Raw genomic sequence first — 21,622 nt, forward strand, 5'->3', positions numbered from 1 at the left:
AATTGAATTTATCATGTCAAATATGCTACAATATTTAACATATAGACCTATAAAAGCAAAATTGTATCAGCTGAAGGTTTGGAAGTGGATGTATTATACTAAAAGGGCACTTTTCATAGGAAAATATTTCAAATTTTACCAATAGTTTTCTGATCTATTTTTTTCTTTCCTAATGTAACTAAACCTCATAATTCAGATAAATGAAGATTAAAGAGAAATGATGGGGAAAAAAGGCCCAAGTTAATTAAAGCCTAAGTTACTAAATTTTAAGAAATGCACTTTAGTTATTTTTATGTTATTTGAGCAATTGAAACTAGGCTAATAAATATTATGTAATACTACTAGATTTGATTTAATGACAACTGTTTATAGGTAAATGGGTGCTAATATCCCTCCTTACCTTCTTTTTACACTATTAATTTGCTTAGAAACTTAAAATAGAAGTAAACTTTTGTCAACCTTTGTTTAAGTATCAAAGCTTCAAATTAATAAGGTTACATTTTGGTCTTAAAAAAAACTGATAATTTCACTCAAAGAACAAGGATCAGGTGAAAATTATTTACCTCAACCAGTATACCAACAAAAGAAATAGAAGCTTCTTCATATTTCACAAAGAATAACTCAGGATTAGTTTTCCAGACTCCAAGCCATTTGCCTTTCAACTTTAATTTTTCTGACAGGTATCTACACATAGCATCATCAGCATCTTCTGCCTAGCAAAAGAAAAAATAGATACATATAAATATATGAGATTATAGATTTATATATTTTTTTACTGATTTCTATTTAAATATGAAACCAATATACCCTTAAATAATGAAGAACCTGGGAAATAATAGATTTTTAACTGAATCTATATTTAATGGAAAATAGAAACATTAAAAAAATTAAAATAAATTTAAAAGAGATCTATTCACTCAATAGAGTAATTCAGAGATGAGACATCTACTTATTATGTTTTAAGTAATTGGGTTTATTAATCCACTGAGCAAAAAGTATACTGTAATTATACATATAAAAACATAGTTATTATCATGTTAAAAAACAGTAATGATTTTTTCTGAACTTTAAAGATTTACTGACTTTATTTAAAATTTATTCAGTACATAAAAATTTAAAATAGAAATCCACTCTATAAAACAAATGAGCATATTAAGCATTCAATAAATATCTGCCCATTTGATTTTCTACATTTCAATTCAGCGACCTCAGGATGACAGATAATATAAACTATTATGAAACTCAGTCATTAGACACTGACTGATTAATGACACTGTGATTTATATAAATGCTTTTCAATTGCCTTTAAGAGGTCTAGCCTTCTCCAACCTTGAATATCAAATATAAGTTGGTCATTAAATACCATTCTAGTTTTATGGTAACAGTATTTTTAAAATTTTTCTTCTGATTATAAAATATGGTTAACCTACAGAAAATCTGCAAAATACAGATAATATAAGGAAAACAAAAACCACCCCTAATCCTGACAGCCAGAATAACCATTGTTGATATTTTGGTGCATTTCCTTCCAGTCTTTTTTCTATGCATATATTCATCCATACATATGAAGCATATGTTTTGTCTTCTGATTTTTTTTCCTTAACATTATAGCATAAGCATATCTATAGTTTCTGAAAACATAATTTTTACAGCTGCATGATTTTCCATTACATGAAGCCACCACAAGTTCTTTACAGCCCCCATAGTTGGAAATTTAGTTTCTAGTTTTAAAATTTTATAAACATCGGTGCAATGAAATCCTTGTACACAAATTCTTCTGCTATAACTTAAAAAAAGAAAAAACAGGTTAGAAAAAACAATATTTGCTCTATTCAGTATTACCAAGTATGTATCTTCTTTACAAAACCTCATTCCACATCCTAGACTGATGGCTGGGAACCACTCTTAAAGTGTAAACGTTTTGAGTTCTTGTAGTGTAAAAGTCAAGGCTAAGTAACCTTATCCTTATGCTTGGGCACAGATTGTTAACGAAAACACTAAGATGCATACCTGGGCACTGATAACCTCTCAGAAAACCAGAAAACACTATGTGATCTGTTTGAAGGAAAATCGAATTGGAACTCCTTTAACAGGGCCTGGGAACCTCCAACAAGGTGGAAGCCCTGGAAGTGTGGAGTAAATTTACTTTTTGAAATGCAGGGTTTCTTTGTGCCCTCTGTACCCCCATCAGCATAGGAAGAAGACCCGAGTCCCTCGGTGCTGGATTCCCGTCCGTTTTCTTCTCCTCCTCACCTTGCAGCCCTGCAGCACCTCGTCGCAATACAGCGCCACCTTCTCCTCCCGCCACATCCCCCTCATAGGGGCCACGCAGACTGGGGGCAGTGGCTGCGCCTTCTCGTCATCCTCCTCCGGCAACGACAGAAGGGTCTCCTCTTCCTCCTCCTCGGGCCCCTGTCCCCGGCCCTCGGCCTGAGAGCCCGGCAGGAGCTGGAGCCGCCGCTGGGCCGCCTCCTGGACGTCTTTCCGCTTCACGGGGCGAGGGGAGGCCACCACCCACCGCACGGCAGACGCGGCGCTCTTCAGGGTCCCCGCCTCCACCGAGTCCCCGGTGAGCTCGGAGACAGCCTTCTCGCCTCGCCGCCCGGGGCTGACGGTTCGGACCGAGTCTTCAGGAACCGTGGCTCTGGGTCCCGACGCCATCTCCTCAGCCCCCTGCGGGCCAGCGGCAACCGTTAGTCGCTTCACGGCCCGGATCGCGCGGGCCAATGGGCGAGCAACGAGCGCGGCGGCTCGAGGGGATCCCGCCTGGAGGGAGTTGGGGGATGGGGTGGTGGGCGCGGGTCCGGGTGTCGCGGGTGGTTCTGGGGCTTGGAGGTAGGTAGGGATACTGTGGGGCGCGACGGGGCCTGGGGGAAGGAAGGTTCTGGGCCAGCTGTTGGCGGGCGGGGGAGGGGCGCCACTAGATGATGCCCACTCCGCGGGCGCTGGCTCTAACCTCACCCTGCTCACCTCAGAACCATCCAGAGACAGAATTCTCTCTCCATGGAGGGTTTTCATGGGGTCCTCCTCACACGTTTTCAGGGTGATTGTGCGTCACCCTCCAGGTCCTCATGACCTAACGAATGTAGGTGGTACCTAACCCTCTACACACGCGTGTCTGCACAAACACAACCTGGAGGAAAATTTATTTTTATACTGGGTGGTGATGATAACTACAACTTTCTGGTTATTACTAGAGTTAACTCCAGTGTCAAATCCAACGACGTAGGTTTCCTCCAACATATTCACAGGGTTCCCAAAATAAAATTTCTTTTACATTTTAAGCAAGACATTTTCTGCCAAGAAGGATAGGTTAGTCTATTTTCATGCCCCTATTGTGTTGCTCAAAATTCTCACGTGAAAGATTATATTATGTAACTGTTAAACTGGACGCAAATTTCCAGCTGGGAGTAATGTATGCAAACTATAATACTTTCATAATAAAAGTCTGCTCAAGATAATACTTTGGAGAACAGAGACCATTCGTTTCTGTGATTTTACTATTGAATGTACGTTGAGCCAACTGGAATAACTTTTGTTTACAGTCTAGCTGTGAAATACTGCATAGGGGCTGACAGCACCCAAGGAGAGGAACACAATTGGGAAAACACCTGCCTGCCTTACCCCTGATCTGGAAGGATACTGTGTTAAATTTGGAATCTATTTTAAGGTAAATATTAGTATTAATATCGTGTAACTATAGTTCAGGGAATAATTACAACATTCATCATGTTTAACTCTAAGTTTATTTCTTTTGTCAGAAGTCCTGGATTTTTTAAAAAAATGATCCCACGCTGTAGATTTTACTCACCAAAAGTAAAATCAGTTACACAAGCATCTTTTGAAAAAGTTTGTTTTTAATAAAATTTGGGTTTTTTATTCTTAGGTTCAGAATAATAGAGACCACTTGTCTTAGTCAGAAGTTCGAAAACAACGACCTCCCACCAAAAAAAGAGAAAGACAACAAATATTTGTTAGGAACCTGCTACGTGCCAGGCAATGCATAAATGCCAAGTCATAGAAATAAAAGACAAAATTCTTATCCTCATAATCGTAGTGAAGGGTGCAGATAGGTGAATAGATGATTGTATTTGGTAAGGACCATGATAAAAATATATATACATATATAAGTATACACATATATATGTATATACAAATATATGTATATATATATATTTTTTTTTTTCCACATTGTGAGAAAAAGGGACTTTTCTTCCCAGAAGGGATACTTAACCTGAATCTTGATTATGAAAGCAGTATCTGTTCCCTGAGCCAATTTTGCAGTACAGAAAAGCATAAGAAAGAAGAAAATTTAAATAACTTTTTCTTCTTATTGCAATGCCTGGCAATAACAGCTGCTAAATTTGGTAATATTTTCTTTCAGTATTATTTCCTATCATATTATTACAAAGTTTTGGTCCTATTAACTTCATTTTGTTTTTTATTTAGTGTATCATAAGCATTTTCTTATCATTACAAATTATTTAAACACATCATTTTCAATAGCTACATACAATTTTTTGTATGGATGTAATTTCCTTAAACCTATACTTTCAGATATTTGGGTATATTAATTTTTATAATAATAAATATGCCATTTTTAATATCTTTGTGCATACATTTTTGAAAATTTCAGACCCCCTCACACCACCCCCAGGGAAAAGTGGGATTCCTGAACCAATTTAAGGCTCTCAGTATTGCAAAATTGTTTCCAAAAAAGGATGCATTAATTTCTACTTCACTTAGCAGATAAGATTCCCAGATGGGCTGTTACGAAATAGAAGTAGACTATAGGTGCCTATGGCGGGGTAGAATAGGGGATGGAGTAGGGTGAACATTCTAGGAAGAGAGAGTTGTTAATGGTTTTACAGAGGGGTAAAATAACTTGGCCTAAGTAGGTTGGTATTGCTGGAATAGAGGGGACAAATTGAATAAAACCTCAGGTTGGAAAACACACAAAAGCCATATCACAAAGGGTCACATATATGATGTCTGTAAGGAGTTGAATTCTAACCATACTGATAAATTGTCCCTTATCCTACTTTATATTCCACTCTCTGATCCAGCACCCTCAGTATCCATTCCCATATAAACTTTCCCACCTCCTTCCATTACATATGGGCCACTCCTTCAATGTCCTTGTCTTCCCTTAGCAGAACCAATACTCCCCTGGCTGAGTTATGTTGTATCTTTTTTTTTTTTTTTTAATCACCCAAAAGATCTCCTATAAAATAAATTCTTAGGCAAAGAGATAGAATATGATTAAAGTACACACACACACACACACACACACACACACATCATAGAAAAAACAGTTAGGGACTTCCCTGGTGGCGCACTGGTTAAGAATCCACCAGCCAATGCAGGGGACACGCGTTCGAGCCCTGGTCTGGGAAGATCCCACATGCCGTGGAGCAACTAAGCCTGTGTGCTGCAACTACTGAGCCTGTGCTCTAGAGCCTGTGAGCCACAACTACTGAGCACACGTGCCACAACTACTGAAGCCAGTGTGGCTAGAGCCCATGCTCTGCAACAAGAGAAGCCACCACAATGAGAAACAGACGCACCACAATGAAGAGTAGCCCCCGCTCGCTGCAACTAGAGAAAGCCCACGCGCAGCAATGAAGACCCAACGCAGCCAAAAATAAAAAACTAAAAATTAATTAATTAATTTAAAAAAACAGTTAATAGGAGTATACCTAGAGATGAACCAGATACTGAAATTAACATATGAAGTCTTTTTTTTAATTTAATTTTTTTATACAGCAGGTTCTTATTAGTTATCTGTTTTATACATATTAGTGTATATATGTCAATCCCAATCTCCCAATTCATCCCACCACCACCCCCCACCCCCGCTTTCCCCCCTTGGTGTCCATACCTTTGTTCTCTACATCTGTGTCTCTATTTCTGCCTTGCAAACCAGTTCATCCATACCATTTTTCTAGATTCCACATATATGCATGAATATACGATATTTGTTTTTCTCTTTCTGACTTAGTTCACTGTCTATGACATTCTCTAGGTCCACCCGCATCTCTACAAATGACCCAATTTCATGGCTGAGTAATAGTGCGTTGTATATATGTAACACATCTTCTTTATCCATTCATCTGTCGATGGGCATTTAGGTTGCTTCCATGACCTGGCTATTGTAAATAGTGCTGCAGTGAACACTGGGATGCATGCGTCTTTTTGAATTATGGTTTTTGCAAGGTATATGCCCAGTAGTGGGATTGCTGGGTCATATGGTAATTCTATTTTTAGTTTTTTAAGCAACCTCTATACTGTTCTCCATAGTAGCTGTATCAATTTACATTCCCACCAACAGTGCAAGAAGTTTCCCTTTTCTCCACACCTGCTCCAGCATTTGTAGTTCGTAGATTTTCTGATGATGCCCATTCTAACTGGTGTGAGGTGATACCTCATTGTAGTTTTGATTTTCACTTCTCTAATAATTAGTGATGTTGAGCAGCTTTTCATGTGCCTCTTGGCCATCCGTATGTCTTCTTTGGAGAAATGTCTATTTAGGTCTTCTGCCCATGTTTTGATTGGGTTTTTTGTCTTTTTAATGTTGAGGTGCATGAGCTGTTTATATATTTTGGAGATTAATCCTTTGTCAGTTGATCTGTTTGCAAATATTTTCTCCCATTCTGAGGGTTGTCTTTTCATTGTGTTTATAGTTTCCCTTGCTGTGCAAAAACTTTTAAGTTTCATTACATCCCATTTGTTTATTTTTGTTTTTATTTTCATTACTCTAGGAGGTGGGTCGAAAAAGATCTTGCTGTGATTTATGCCAAAGAGTGTTCTTCTATATTTTCCTCTCAGGGTTTTATTGTGTCCAGTCTTACATTTAGGTCTTTAATCCATTTTGAGTTTATTTTTGTGTATTGTGTTAGGGAGTGTTCTAATTTCATTTTTTACACGTAATTGTCCAGTTTTCCCAGCACCACTTATTGATGAGACTGTCTTTTCTCCACTGTATATCCTCGCCTCCTTTGTCATAGATTAGTTGACCATAGATGCGTATGTTTATCTTTGGGCTTTCTATCCTGTTCCATTGATCTATATGTCTGTTTTTGTGCCAGTACCATGCTATCTTGATTACTGTAGCTTTGTGGTATAGTTTGAAGTCGGGGAGCCTAATTCTTCCAACTCCGTTTTTCTTTCTCAAGATTGCTTTGGCTATTCGGGGTCTTTTGTGCCTTCATACAAATTTTAAGAGTTTTCGTTCTACTTCTGTAAAAGCTACCACTGGTAATTTGATAGGGATTGCATTGAATCTGTAGATTGCTTTGGGTAGTATAGTCATTTTCACAATATTGATTCTTCCAATCCAAGAACATGGTATATCTCTCCATCTTTGATTTCTTTCATCAGTGTCTTATAATTTTCTGAGTACAGGTCTTTTACCTCTTTAGGTAGGTTTATTCCTGGGTATTTTATTCCTTTTGTTGCAATGGTGAATGGGATTGTTTCCTTAATTTCTCTTTCTGATCTTTCATTATTTGTGTATAGGAATGCAATAGATTTCTGTGCATTAATTTTGTATCCTGCAACTTTACCAGATTCATTGAAGAGCTCTAGTAGTTTTCTGTTGGCATCGTTAGGATTATCTATGTTTAGTATCATGTCATCTGCAAACAGTGACAGCTTTTCTTCTTTTCTGATTTGTATTCCTTTTATTTCTTTTTCTTCTCTGATTGCCATGGCTAGGACTTCCAAAACTATGTTGAATAATAGTGGTGAGAGTGGGCATCCTTGTTTTGTACGTGATCTTAGAGGAAATGCTTTCAGTCTTTCACCATTGAGAATGATGTTTGCTGTGGGTTAGTCATATATGGCCTTTATACGTTGAGGTAGGTTCCCTCTATGCCCCCTTTTGGAGAGTTTTTATCATAAATGGGTGTTGAATTTTGTCAAAAGTATTTTCTACATCTATTGAGATGATCATATGGTTTTCATTCTTCAATTTGTTAATATGGTGTATTGCATTGATTGATTTGCATATATTGAAGAATCCTTGCATCCCTGGGATAAATCCCACTTGATCAAGGTGTATGATCCTTTTAATGTATTGTTGGATTCTGTTTGTTAGTATTTTGTTGATGATTTTTGCATCTATATTAGTGATATTGGTCTGTAATTTTCTTTTTTGGTAGTATTTTTGTCTGGTTTTGGTGTCAGGGTAATTGTGGCCTTGTAGAATGAGTTTGGCACTTTTCCTTCCTCTGCAATTTTCTGGAAGAGTTTGAGAAGGATGGGTGTTAGCTCTTCTCTAAATGGTTGACAGAATTTGCCTGTGAAGCCATCTGGTCCTGGACTTTTGTTTGTTGGAAGATTTTTAATAACACTTTCAATTTCATTACTTGTGATTGGTCTGTTCATATTTTCTATTTCTTCCTGGTTCAGTCTTGGAAGGTTATACCTTTCTAAGAATTTGTCCATTTCTTCTAGGTTGTCCATTTTGTTGGCATAGAGTTGCTTGTAGTAGTCTCTTAGGATGCTTTGTATTTCTGAGGTGTCTCTTGTAACGTCTCCTTTTTCATTTCTAATTTTATTGATTTGAGTCCTCTCCCTCTTTTTCTTGATGAGTCTGGCTAAAGGTTTATCAATTTTGTTTATCTTCTCAAAGAGCCAGCTTTTAGTTTTATTGATCTTTGCTATTGTGTTCTTTGTTTCTATTTCATTTATTTCTGCTCTGACCTTTATGATTTCTTTCCTTCTGCTAACTTTGGGTTTTGTTTGTTCTGCTTTCTCTAGTTCCTTTAGGTGTAAGGTTAGATTGTTTATTTGAGATTTTTCTTGTTTCTTGAGGTAGGATTGTATTGCTTTAAACTTCCCTCTTAGAACTGCTTTTGCTGTGTCCCATAGGTTTTGGATTGTTGTGTTTTCATTGTCATTTGTCTCCAGGCATTTTTTGATTTCTTCTTTGATTTCTTCAGTGATCTCTTGGTTATTTAGTTACATATAGTTTAGCCTCTATGTGTTTGTGTTTTTTTTGTTTTTTTCCCCTGTAATTGATTTCTAATCTCATAGCGTTGTGGTTGGAAAAGACACTTGGTATGATTTCAATTCTTTTAAATTTACCAGGGCTTGATTTGTGACCCAAGATGTGATCTACCCTGGAGAATGTTCCGTTTGCACCTGAGAAGAAAGTGTAATCTTCTGTTTTCACATGGAATGTCCTATATATATCAATTAAATCTATCTGGTCTGTTGTGTCATTTAAAGCTTGTGTTTCCTTATTAATTTTCTGTTTGGATGATCTGTCCATTGGTGTAAGTGAAGTGTTAAAGTCCCCCAATATTATTGCGTTACTGTTGATTTCCTTTTTTATAACTGTTAGCATTTGCATTATGTATTGAGGTGCTCCTGTGTTAGGTGCATATATATGTATAATTGTTATATCTTCTTCTTGGATTGATCCCTTGATCATTATGTAGTGTCCTTCCTTGTCTCTTGTAACATTCTTTATTTTACAATCTATTTTATCTGATATGAGTATTGCTACTCCAGCTTTCTTTCGATTTCCATTTGCATGGAATATCTTTTTCCATCCCCTCACTTTCAGTCTGTATGTATCCCTAGGTCTGAAGTGAGTCTCTTGTAGATAGCATATAGATGGGTCTTGTTTTTGTAACCATTCAGCGAGCCTGTGTCTTTTGGTTGGAGCATTTAATCTATTCACATTTAAGGTAATTATCATATGTATGTTCCTATTACCATTTTCTTAATTGTCTTGGGTTTGTTTTTGTAGGTCCTTTTCTCCTCTTGTGTTTCCCACTTAGAGAAGCTCCTTTAGCATTTGTTGTAGAGCTGGTTTGGTGGTGCTGCATTCTCTTAGGTTTTGCTTGTCTGTAAACTTTTGATTTCTCCGTCAAATCTGAATGAGACCATTGCCAGATAGAGTAATCTTGTTTGTAGGTTCTTCCCTTTCATCACTCTAAATATATTGTGCTACTCCCTTCTGGCTTGTAGAGTTTCTGCTGAGAAATCAACTGTTAACCTTACTGGAGTTCCCTTTCATGCTATTTGTCGTTTTTCCCCTGTTGCTTTTAATAATTTTGCTTTGTCTTTAATTTTTCCCAATTTGATTACTATGTGTCTAGGCGTGTTTCTTCTTGGGTTTATCTTGCCTGGGAATCGCTGCACTTCCTGGACTTGGGTGGCTATTTCCTTTCCCATGTTAGGGAAGTTTTTGACTAAAATCCCTTTAAATATTTTCTCGGGTCCTCTCTCTCTCTCTTCTCCTTCTGGGACCCCTATAATGCGAATGTTAATGCATTTAATGTGGTCCCAGTGGCCTCTTAGGCTGTCTTCATTTCTTCTGTTCCACGGCAGTGAATTCCACCATTTTGTCTTACAAGTCTCTTATCCGTTCTTCTGCCCCAGTTATTCTGCTATTGATTCCTTCGAGTGTGTTTTTCATATTGGTTATTGTATTGTTCATCTCTGTTTGTTGTTCTTTAATTCTTCTAGGTGTTCTTTAATTCTTTTAGGTGTTTGTTCTTTAATTCTTCTAGGTCTTTGTTAAACATTTCTTGCATCTTCTCCATCTTTGCCTCCATTCTTTTTGCGAGATCCTGGATCATCTTCACTATCATTATTTTGAATTTTTTGTCTGGAAGGTTGCCTGTCTCCACTTCATTTAGTTGTTTTTCTGGGGTTTTATCTTGTTCCTTCATCTGGTACAAAGTCCTGTGCCTTTTCATTTTGTCTGTCTTTCTGTGAATGTTGTTTTCATTCCACAGGCTGCAGGACTGTAGTTCTTCTTGCTTCTGCTGTCTGCCCTCTGGTGGATGAGCCTATCTAAGAGGTTTGTGGAAGCTTCCTGATGGGAGAGACTGGTGGTGGGTAGAGCTGGGTGTTGTTCTGATGGGCAGAGCTCAGTAAAACTTTAATCCACTTGTCTGCTGATGGGTGGGACTGAGTTCCCTCCCTGTTGGTTTTTTGGCCTGAGGCGACCCAGCACTAGAGGCTACAGGCTCTTTGATGAGACTAATGGCGGACTCCGGGAGGGCTCATGCCAAGGAGTACTTCCCAGAACTTCTGCTGCCAGTGTCCTTGTCCCCACCGTGGGCCACAGCCGCCCTCTGCCTCTTCAGGAGACCCTCCAACACTAGCAGGTAGGTCTGGTTCAGTCTCCTATGAGGTCACTGCTCCTTCCTCCTGGAAGGAGGAAGTGATGCACACACTACTTTCCGTGTGCACTCCAAGAGTGGAGTCTCTTTTTCCCCCAGTCCTGTCAAAGTCCTGCAACCAAATCCTGCTAACCTTCAAAGTCTGATTCTCTGGGAATTCTTCCTCCCATTGCCAGGCCCCCAGGTTGGGAAGCCTGATGTGGGGCTCAGAACCTTCACTCCAGTGGGTGGACTTCTGTGACATAAGTGTTCTCCAGTTTGTGAGTCACCCACCCAGTGGTTATTGGATTTGACTTTATGGTGATTGCGCCCCTCGTACTGTCTCATTGTGGCTTCTCCTTTGTCTTTGGATGTGGGGTATCTTTTTTGGTGAGTTCCAGTGTCTTCCTGTCAATGATCGTTCAGCAGTTAGTTGTGATTCTGGTGCTCTCGCAAGAGGGAGTTGGGTTTTGTTGTATCTTAACTCTATTTATTGGACTGGTGGCCAGGAGGAAATATGGGGTAGATCGTCAGGAGTGGTGCATGTAAGGCAGAAGCGTATGCATCATCTACAAGCACGGGGGGACTAGCCTTTAATGGGTAGATGTATGCCCAGAAGGTTCAGGGGAACCTGGGGATTTAATATTTTCGAATGTATCAACCAAGATATCCCCAAGTCTCAGGTTCTCACTCCTTCCCAATCAGAGCCTCACTTTGATTTAGCAATCTTGCTCTGACTGAGAACTCAACCTTCTCTGAAACTTCATTGCTTTTGTAAAAACCTGGAGCTCAGTTTTTTCCTGCCCTTCTGCAGAAAATGAGTCTTTTTATTTGCTGCAGTGGAGGCCTCTCACCTCTCACCTTAAATTGGTGATTAATCACCTTAGCCTTTCTTTGTCTTAATGCCAGTGCATAGAATAAGTAAGACTCAGCAAGAGCCATAAGAGTCCTTATAATTACCTCTTCCACCAAACTTCTCAAACTCCTGATATTGTACCACCGGTGAAGCCCTTCCCTTTCACCCGCAGTGAAAGTTTTAACCATTGCACCTACACCTGCTGGGAGCTATTGGTATTCCACCTACCACCAATGACAGTGTTCTCATTGACAACTGGTGATGCAGCTCCAAAATATCATCTTATTATCTGCTTCCATACCAACTGTCTTAGGTTGGGTCTCCTGGGATTCAGGACCTGAGAGAATGATTTGCATAAAGAGAATTTGAGGGAGTGTTTTTGAGAACAACATCTGTAAGGGAATGAAGGAAGTGGGAATCTGTGCTTTCTTACAGCAGTTAAAACAATTCTTGCGTTTGATTAGTAATTCTAACTAGCAAGGCCTTGTGTGCTAAATGAGGCCAGCTCTATTCTATACTTTGCATGGGAGAGGGGTTGTGTGTGTGGGGAGGGGCGTATTTCCTCTCTTTTTGGAGGCTTTTCCTTGAATTGGATATTCCTTGCCATTGTAGTAGTAAGATGCATGATTTTGATAGTTGAGTGGTGCCCCAAGGTGGAAAGGATGTTTCCAGGCCTGTGTAGAGATTAGGGCTCAGGTCTGCCAAAAATGAGGAGAGAGTCTGTGGACCCTGCATACATGGGCTAGTTTCCACATTGGATTTTGTTGCAAAAACCTTGTCTTGTTTGTCACAAGGACCTTGAAGGGGATACCTGACTATAGCATAATTGAATTTGAGAAATTTAAGGTCCTGGATATCGTTCTTTCTCTCTCATTCCCAAGGATCTGATCAGTAGCCATTGTCCTACCTTGCTCGTGCTCTTTTCTTCACCTGAAATGCCTTTCCTGCTTGCCTCTACCTGTCAAAATTCCTCTAAGCCAGGTTCCAATACATGTCCCTTGTCAGAACTAAACTTCCTCTCTTCTGTGCTCTCAGAGTACTTTTTGCATAGTATTATAATACACTGAAAACACTTCATGTGGAAAGACAACGACATTTATAGTTTTTATCCCCAGTACTTAACCCAGTTTTGGCACATAACTAGTAAAAGTTTTAAGAATTACAGCACTCTAGGGGTACAATAAATATTTTTCCAACTTCTGAATTGTGAAGTGTGTGTCTGTCTCCCTTAGGTTATTACCTCCATGCTGCTCAGGATCAGGTTCTACTCATCTTTATGTTCACTACAGAACTTTTTTAGCACGGAGGTCTCACGTTGCCAGTTCTTAGTGCATGTGTGCTTAAATTCTTGAGATTAATGTAAATACTTGTATGCTGTTATTCTCTTTGGGTTGGGCTGTCTTGGGGAGCTCTGGGTTAAATCCACAGACTGTTTCCAATATACAAATCATCTAAATGACAAAATTTTATTTAAAATTTAGAACTCATTATTTTTTATTAGAAAAATATTTCTGATCAAAACTTCTTTTCTTCTTAGGTCACCGTGAAGTATAAAAAGTAGGCTTGTAAATTCTTTCAATCCTGCAGCCCCTGAACATTAGTTCCTTGGGATCTTCTTTTCTCTGTTTTGGTCTTAGAGGGAAAGAACAAAGCACTGATGAGTAATAACAGCTAGCCCTAAGCAAAACAAAGCATAGTTAAGGCTCACTGACATTTCAGAGGTCCACCCAGACTCAGGGTTTTCTTGATATTTCATTATTATATAGTGTAGGGGCTTGGAGTCAGGAGCAGTGCAGATCCACTTGACATAAATACAGAGATGTAATAGGGGCTGGAGTGTAATAAAACCAACTTTGGGATTGGAGGAATGTACTGGAGAGATAGCAGAGACCTGGAGGATTTGTGAAATGTGAAATAAAATAGAGTCACTAATGTCAAGCGGTTTTAAAATGGAGTCAGGGGGCTGTTAAGGAAGTGGACGTTACACATATCCTCAACAGGTGGCACCATGAAATTTTGAACTGAGCCAAACCACAAGTAGTCCAAAGATTCTGCAAAAACACCTGCAACTTGTCAGAGTAATGGACTTTTACCTCCCTCTAGTGATAACCTTGGCATTCAGTAATGTTTAGCAAAGACTAGCCTCCGCCTCCAGCTCCAATTAAAAGTCTTTGTAATGCAAACCTCCCTTCTTTGCCTTTAAAAGCCCCTGACTTTTTCTCCCTAGCAGGACACTGTTCGGGTTGCTACCTGAATTTGCATGCCTTGAATTGCAATTCTTTGATCCCAAATAAAGGTTTTTTGCCTGATTATCCCTTTCTAGTTTTGTTTAGGTCGAGGGGTGTCAGAAGTGGGATCTGAAGTGCTCTCAATGCCACAGGACTGATATTTCCTGGAATCAGTGTGGTACACCCAGACCGTCTTGCGTTCACTGTTTCCACAGACTGCCATCTCCTTCAACTGTGAGTCATCTCAGGCTCCAACCTCCCTTCTTTAAGTTGAGGTTGATCCTTTCTTTGGGATCAGGTGGGCAGTTGCCCTGGAGGACGATTGTCTCACTCTGCCAGTTCATTGCTGTGCTGCTAGAGGGGTTTCCCTTCTGCTGAGTGTTCTGATCTCTTTGCATGCTTATTTAATTATGGGATTGTACTTTTTTAAGTTCCCCCAAGTATCTTCCCCCAGGGACCCAAGCAGGTTTTATGTTTAAAAACTATGGTCCTGGGAGTTCCCTGGTGGCTTAGTGGTTAGGATTTGGCACTTTCACTGCAGAGGCCCAGGTTTGATCCCTGGTCAGGGAACCATCCCACATGCCACACAGCATGGCCAAGATCCAAAAAGAAAGAAACAAACAAAAAACAGAAAACAGGGCTTCCCTGGTAGTGCAGTGGTTGAGAGTCCACCTGTTGATGCAGGGGACGTGGGTTCGTGTCCCGGTCTGGGAGGATCCCACATGCCGCAGAGCCACTGGGCCCGTGAGCCATGGCTGCTGAGCCAGCGCATCTGGAGCCTATGCTCCACAACGGGAGAGGCCACAACGGTGAGAGGCCCGCGTACTGCACACACAAAAAAAAAAAAACCCAAAAAAACCAAACAGAAAACAAAACAAAACAACAACAAAAACCCAAAAAAAACTATGGTCCTTTATTTTATAAATTTCTCTTTCAATGGACTGATAACACCAAATATGATTCAAAATTACAGTTGGCTACAACGGGGTTCTTTTGAAGTCCCTAAACTTATTTTTCTGCAGAATAAACTTAAGAACTGCAGAACTAAGCAAACTGAATGGGGCACTTACTTTAATTGGTATTTAGAAGCCTCTAAATGAGTCCAAGATTCCAAAATCACTTCCCTCCAAGATACAAATTCTAAACTTTCTGAAGTGGTTTCCCAATTACAAAAGACTCATAACTCTTCCCTGTCACCCCCTCCTGCTCCTCAAGTCTGCCCTCCACCCACCCATCCTCCACCTCTCCTGCTTCCCTTTCCCTTTCCCTTGCTGAACTCCCATTTTATTCCAAAGACCTCAAGGCCTCCCTTGATCTTCCAGCCCCAGCGTCTTCTATTTAAACCATTTCAAATTCTCCCCTTTAAATTGGAACCCAATAATGAGGGCACCCATTTATTTATTTGTCCATGCCACATGGCTTGTGGGATATTAGCTTCCTGACCAGGGATTGAACCCTGGCCGACAACAGTGAAAGCATGAAGTCCCAACTACTGGACCTCCAGGGGATTCCCAGGGCACCCTTTTAAATGTCATTTATACACTTTGGACGAAGGCAGAATTGTGAGCTATAGCCAAGGAATTTCCCAAGGTTACTGAAGATCCTCACCATTTTGCAAAGGAATTTATCATTGTCATTCAAACCTATGAGCCTGTGTTTCCTGATCTTTAATAATTAGTCCACATGCTCATGGGAGAAGGTCAGGTCCAACACTAGATAGCTAATGCTAGCTGGAATCATCCTCTAGAGTATATTCAGTGGATCATGGCAGCTGATCCAAAGCCCAAGAAGCAGCAAAAACCTTATATGAAGGCATCTCCCAGGCCTTCCCAAAAACCGGTTGATAGGAATAAAATGCAAGCATGCAGTCAAGGACTGACAAACCTGTGCATGACTATTACAACCGACATAAAATTGTTTCAAGGAAAACTCTGGACTCCCTTTAGATGCAGAGTCACTAAGGTGGCCTGTAACTCCAGGTTCATAAACAGCCCAGATGAAGATCTCACAATTCCAGTAAAATGAGCACAACTTAATTGGGAAACCATGGTAACATCCAATTTGGTTAATCTGGCAAACCAGTTGACCTGGACTATTCAAAATTCAAATAAATGAAAAGCCACTAAAATCGTGAATTTACAGCTTCAACAGGTATAGGCCTCTTTCCAGGGGATTCAACAAACTAAATCAAAGCCTCACACTCTAAAAATGTCTGCCATTTTTGCAAGAAACATGGCCATTGGGAAAAGGATTGCCTTAAACTAAAACCCTTTCAACAATCCTCCCGTGTTAAACCTTCAGCTCCTCTTATGGGCTGAGCCTGCTCGAGGACAAACAAGGGGTTTTTCCAATCCTTCCCTTTAGTCTTCTGGAGAAACTTCCCTATGATTGGAAATTTTTTTTAGACATCCTTACTGTCTTAATTGACACTGGAGCCACACTATTCATGCTCAACCATACCAACCTCAAACAACCCCTTCCTCAGAGCACTGAGGAAATTCAAATGGTGACCACATCTAATAAACCCCTGATAGCTTATAAGTCCCTTAACTTTCCTTTCCAACTGGGCTCCCTCCAGGACAGCTATTCCTTCCTATTGCTCAATTCTGCTCCTGTCAATTTCCTAGGAAAAGACTTTTTAGAAAAATATCATGCTGCCATCTTTTTTTCTCTAAAGAGGGAAATTATCCTCGAAATTGATTTAACCCTCTCAACAACTAATGGCATTCCAAGCTCCTCAATCCTATTAGCAATTTTTGCCCTTAGGACAAGCTTCTAAAATGACATAAACTTAAAACTCCTCAAAGAAGCCCTGAGAAACTCTGGGCAAGCAAAGTCCACAACCAACATTGGGTAGATTCATTCAGCTCTCCCAATTCAAATTTAAATTGACCCTGGTAAGCCTTCTCCTAATATTGAACAGTATCCTTTAAATCTTGAGGCCTTAGCAGGGATTAAACCAATCATAGAGGAATATAAGACACAAGGCCCCATAGTCCCTTGCACCAGTCCTTATATTATACCCATTCTCCCTATTAAGAAACCCGAGGAAGAGGATAGAGATTTGTCCAAGATTTGAGGGCTATTAATAACATTGTTATCTCCTTCTTGTTATCCAGTTGTCTCCAACCCTCATACCGTTTTAACGGCAATACCTACAGAGAATAAATTTTTCACCATAATAAATCTCTGTAGTGAATTTTTCAGCATACCCTGTGGATCCTGAAAGTCAATTTTTATTCACTTTCATGTGGGAAGGACAACGATACCCCTGACTATACTGAGAGCTTTTCTACTTTTCACAGATCCTAAAAGCAAATTTAGCAGATGTCATTTTTCCACAAGGGTCTACCGTCTTTCAATATGTTGATGAACTTCTTTTCTGGTCCTCTTGCAAGGAAGCAAGTGAGCAAGATAGCATCCGTCTCCTCAAGCTGTTAGTAACTAAAGTCTTTAGGTCTCTAAAGAGATTACTGCTTACTCAAATTCAGATCAAATACCCAAGACACTTGATCTCAGATCAAGGACTCCTTTTAGACTCTAAAAAGATTCAAAATGTCTCAAATTTCCCACAGACCAAAAGACAACTTCAAGGATTTGGGGGTCTGGCCAGATACTGTAGGAACTGGATACCTAACTTTTTCTTAATTGCCCAGTCTCTTTATGCGTTGCTCAAAGCTGAAAGACCAGATCCCTTAGAGTGGGAAGAAAACACCTTATGGCTTTCCAGAACCAGAAAAGCAGACTTCTCAGTCCCCCTGCTTTAGGACATCCTAATTACCAGCTTCCTTTTTTTCTCTTTGTGTAGGAAAGGGAAGAGAATGCCTTAGGAGTGCTTATTAAAAGGCACAGAGGTCAACACCGACCCCTTAGTCAACAATTAGACCCTGTAGCCAGAGGTCTTCCCCCATGAATGAGAGCTATTTCAGCTGCTATTTCAGCTGCAGCAGCGCTTACAAAATCAACTGAAGAAATAGTTATGGGCTGTCCACTCATCACCTATGTTCCCCATGCAATAAAAGCCTTGCTCAATTCTCATCACACTAAACACCTTTCTGCAAGCTGTCTTAACCTCACATGAAATATTGTGACTAACTTCTCCTCACATAACTCTTTCCCACTGCAATGACCTTAACACTGCAAGCCGTGCCCCTTTACCTACTGAGGAAACTCCTCATGACTGTCTGATCCTGACTGATCAGTTATTAATCCTAAGAGCTGACTTACAAGAAACCATTATTGCTAATGCAGAGATTTTATGATTTATCGATGGTTCTTATTTGAAAAATGGCAAAGGAAAATATTGTGCTGGGTATGCAGTCACCTCATCTTTTGAAGCTATTTTGAGGCAGCTCTGCTGATGACTGCTACTTCAACACAACACCTAGAACTCCATGTTTTAACTAGAGCTTGCACCTTAGCAGAAGGCAAAACTGAGTATCTATACAGATAGTCACTATGTCTTTGGGGTAGTTCATGACTTTGGCATGCTTTGGAAAGTTTGAGGGGCAGGGGGAAACCAGATTAAGAATAGAAATTGGGATGATCCAACTTCCATTTGTTCTAGCCATCATTTAGGTACTTGTACGTTCGAAACTAAATTCAGATGAAACCAAAGGAAATAATTTGGCTGATCAGGACGCAAGGACAGCTGCCTTACAAGCTACCCAACCTGAAACTGTTATAGCAAACTTTAGATTAAAATTTAATTTAAAAAATTACTAACATCAGATGACATCTGAGGCTAACGGCTTTCCCAAGATTCAGGACCAGGCTAGTATATACATACACACTGCTCTAACCTCATTACTGATCCTTTTCATATTAGATCTGCTCTATCACACTGGATAATTTACTGAGTTTAATGATACTAATTCAACATTGTTGCTAAGGAAGGCCCACTCAATTGGCTGGTGGTTTCGGAATATCACTTAATGACTTCCTTTATTATGTCCAAGATGGTGACATTTTGTTGGAATCTATTTAATCTTAGCTGAAGTTTTTACCTTCGCTGAGGGTGCTTCTTTTGAAAAATGGGAAAGATATTATTCTATTTGAACTATTGAACTATTCCCAAAATAGAGCAACTGGGGGACCTCTCTCTGAGTGCTTTGGTATGTCTCCAAAGACCACAATCATCCAGATCTAAGGGCTTCGTAGTTATACTCATCACCAATAATTTCTCCTTGGTTTCCAACACTCTGGTAGATTTTAAGCATCCAGCCCTTAGACTGTCTGCAGAGTAAAACTATATGATAAGGTGTCTCCACCTTGCTTTCAGTTGACACAAAACATTTCTCTAAAGCCCTATTCCTCTAACGTTACCACCTGTACCCTCTTTTTCCTTTACCTCTGGCATCAAGCAAATGACTGACCAAAATTTGTAAGAAATGTGATGTCATCAGTGTATGCCAAGCCTTTTGTCATACTGGGATCAGATGGTTGTCAGCGGACCCCTTAATAGTCTGTAAAGGCCGCATTGATCCTTGGCTAGGATGGATCCCTAAGTTCATACCTGTCACTGAAAACATGAATAACCACACTCTTGGCAGCATACTATGTGCCTCTTCTGGATACACCTTTGTATGTGGTTACAAAGGAGAACCATGGGCTTATGAATATCTAGAAGCTGGCATATGACAGGACAATACCTTTGGGAATACCATAAATTTAGTTTCAAGTTTTTGTTAAAGAAAAAATCCAAGGAGAGACTTGGCAGCCCCTTTTTATACCCAATCTACTCTCCATTGATTACCGTTGCCAAAGGACTTGTTCCCTGGATTGGTGCCGTCCATAATGACCTGCTGATAAAGAGTTTATCCCTAAGCATAGCTAAATTAGAAAATTCTACCGCTCGAGCCTCGGCTCAACGGCAACGATCCCTGAATTCCCTAGCAAGGGTTACATTTAGATAATCAAATAGCACTCGATTATCTCCTTGCAGAACAGGTTGGTATCTGTGCCATAGCCAACACCTTCTGCTACACCTGAATCAGCGCTTCCGGTGAAGTTGAATTAGAACTCAAAAAAATTAGAAAAGTAGCACAAGACCTCTCTGGTCCAATATCCTCTGGTTCCCTATTGATGTTTTCAGCTGTTTCCTCCAGGTACAGGCTCTTGGCTAACATCAGGACTTCAAATTTTGCTCATTCTTTTATTACTGGAATTTTGCTATGGGTGCTTGATTTAAACTTCTTATGCTACTCCTCACTCTGTTCTGCTCCAAAACGTCTATGAAAACCAAGATTATGGCTGCTCAACAGATTGAAATGATAGATAAGTCTTATTCACCTGAACCTTCATGTAACTTGATGAAATTCCCAGACAAGGAAACTGCCTCAGAATCACTTCCTAAACATCTCCCTGTTGCTCAAATGTGGCCTAACCCTTAAGATACTGACTCCTTGAAATAACCACGGAAGATTAAAAATTCCCCCCAATGTAGGACGTGACTTTCTGGGACAGGTCCATCCCAGCAATGTGAGACAAAGCAAATCTGTAAGTCGATTAGCAATGTTTTAGAGAAAGATCTTGATCAAGAGGGGGAAATGTGAAATGTGAAATAAAATGAAGCCACTTATGTCGAGGGATTTTTTTAAATGGAGCCAGGAGGCCATTAAGGAGGTGGATCTTACTCATGTCCTCACCTGGTAGATCCATGAACTCTTGAACTGGGCCAAACAACAAATACATTTGACCCTGAACAATGTTGGGGGTTAGGGGCACCAACTCCCACACAGTCAAAAATCCTTTAACTTTATAGTAGGCCCTCTGTCTCTACAGTTCTGCATCTGCAGATTTAACAAACCAATTAAAGTATTTGTAATGCAAAACTCCCTTCTTTGCCTTTAAAAGCCCCTGACCTTTACTCCCTAGTGGGACACCGAGTGGGTTGCAATTCTTTGCAATTTTTTGATCCCAAATAAATACTTTTTGCTTGATTATGCCTCCTAGGTTAATTTACGTCTACAGACTCACCTTCCTTTCTTCCTAGTGATGACTCACCTGACTTTAGGCGAAAAGTCGGAACCAGAATTAAGAGGAACCGAGGGAGCCCATGCTGCAAAATATTGTCTTCCAAAAAGGAGAGAGGAAAACAATTCATTCATTTTTACAGGTATGTATTGAGCATCTACCTTATGTTGGCATGGTATTAGGTGCAGGGGATATAGCAAAATATTCAAAAATCTCTGAACTTGCATTCTTGTTGGGGGGACAGACAACAAACATGATTTTTTTAAAGGAAGTAAAATTCCCAACAGAAATGAAAACATACATCCTCACAAAAACTTGTACATGAATGTTCATAGCAGCATTATTTACAATAGCCAAAAAGTGGAAAGAACCCAAATGTCCATCAACTGATTAACAGAAAAGGAAAATGCGGTATGGCCATACAGAGGAATATTATTTGG

General features: G+C 39.8%; 1 protein-coding gene and 1 long non-coding RNA gene across 2 annotated transcripts in view; one reads left to right on the top strand and one right to left on the bottom strand.

Moving 5' to 3' along the window:
* SHCBP1L (SHC binding and spindle associated 1 like) overlaps nt 1-2,698 on the bottom strand; it is a 46,312-nt gene extending 43,614 nt beyond the window's left edge. Inside the window, exons 1-2 of the mRNA XM_032607634.1 lie at nt 2,254-2,698; nt 564-713 (exon numbers count right to left, since the gene is read on the bottom strand). Coding sequence (XP_032463525.1) covers nt 564-713; nt 2,254-2,661 — 558 coding nt within the window. The 5' untranslated portion in view covers nt 2,662-2,698. The remainder of the gene's footprint in view (nt 1-563; nt 714-2,253) is intronic.
* An 847-nt stretch (nt 2,699-3,545) lies between these two features.
* LOC116741366 lies at nt 3,546-21,324 on the top strand. The gene is made up of 3 exons (XR_004346116.1): nt 3,546-3,670; nt 14,303-14,441; nt 21,202-21,324. It is a non-coding gene; the product is annotated as an uncharacterized LOC116741366 (long non-coding RNA).
* Nucleotides 21,325-21,622: the final 298 nt, after the last annotated feature.

This window comes from Phocoena sinus, chromosome 1 (genome assembly GCF_008692025.1).
Source record: "Phocoena sinus isolate mPhoSin1 chromosome 1, mPhoSin1.pri, whole genome shotgun sequence".
NCBI classification, from domain to species: domain Eukaryota; kingdom Metazoa; phylum Chordata; class Mammalia; order Artiodactyla; family Phocoenidae; genus Phocoena; species Phocoena sinus.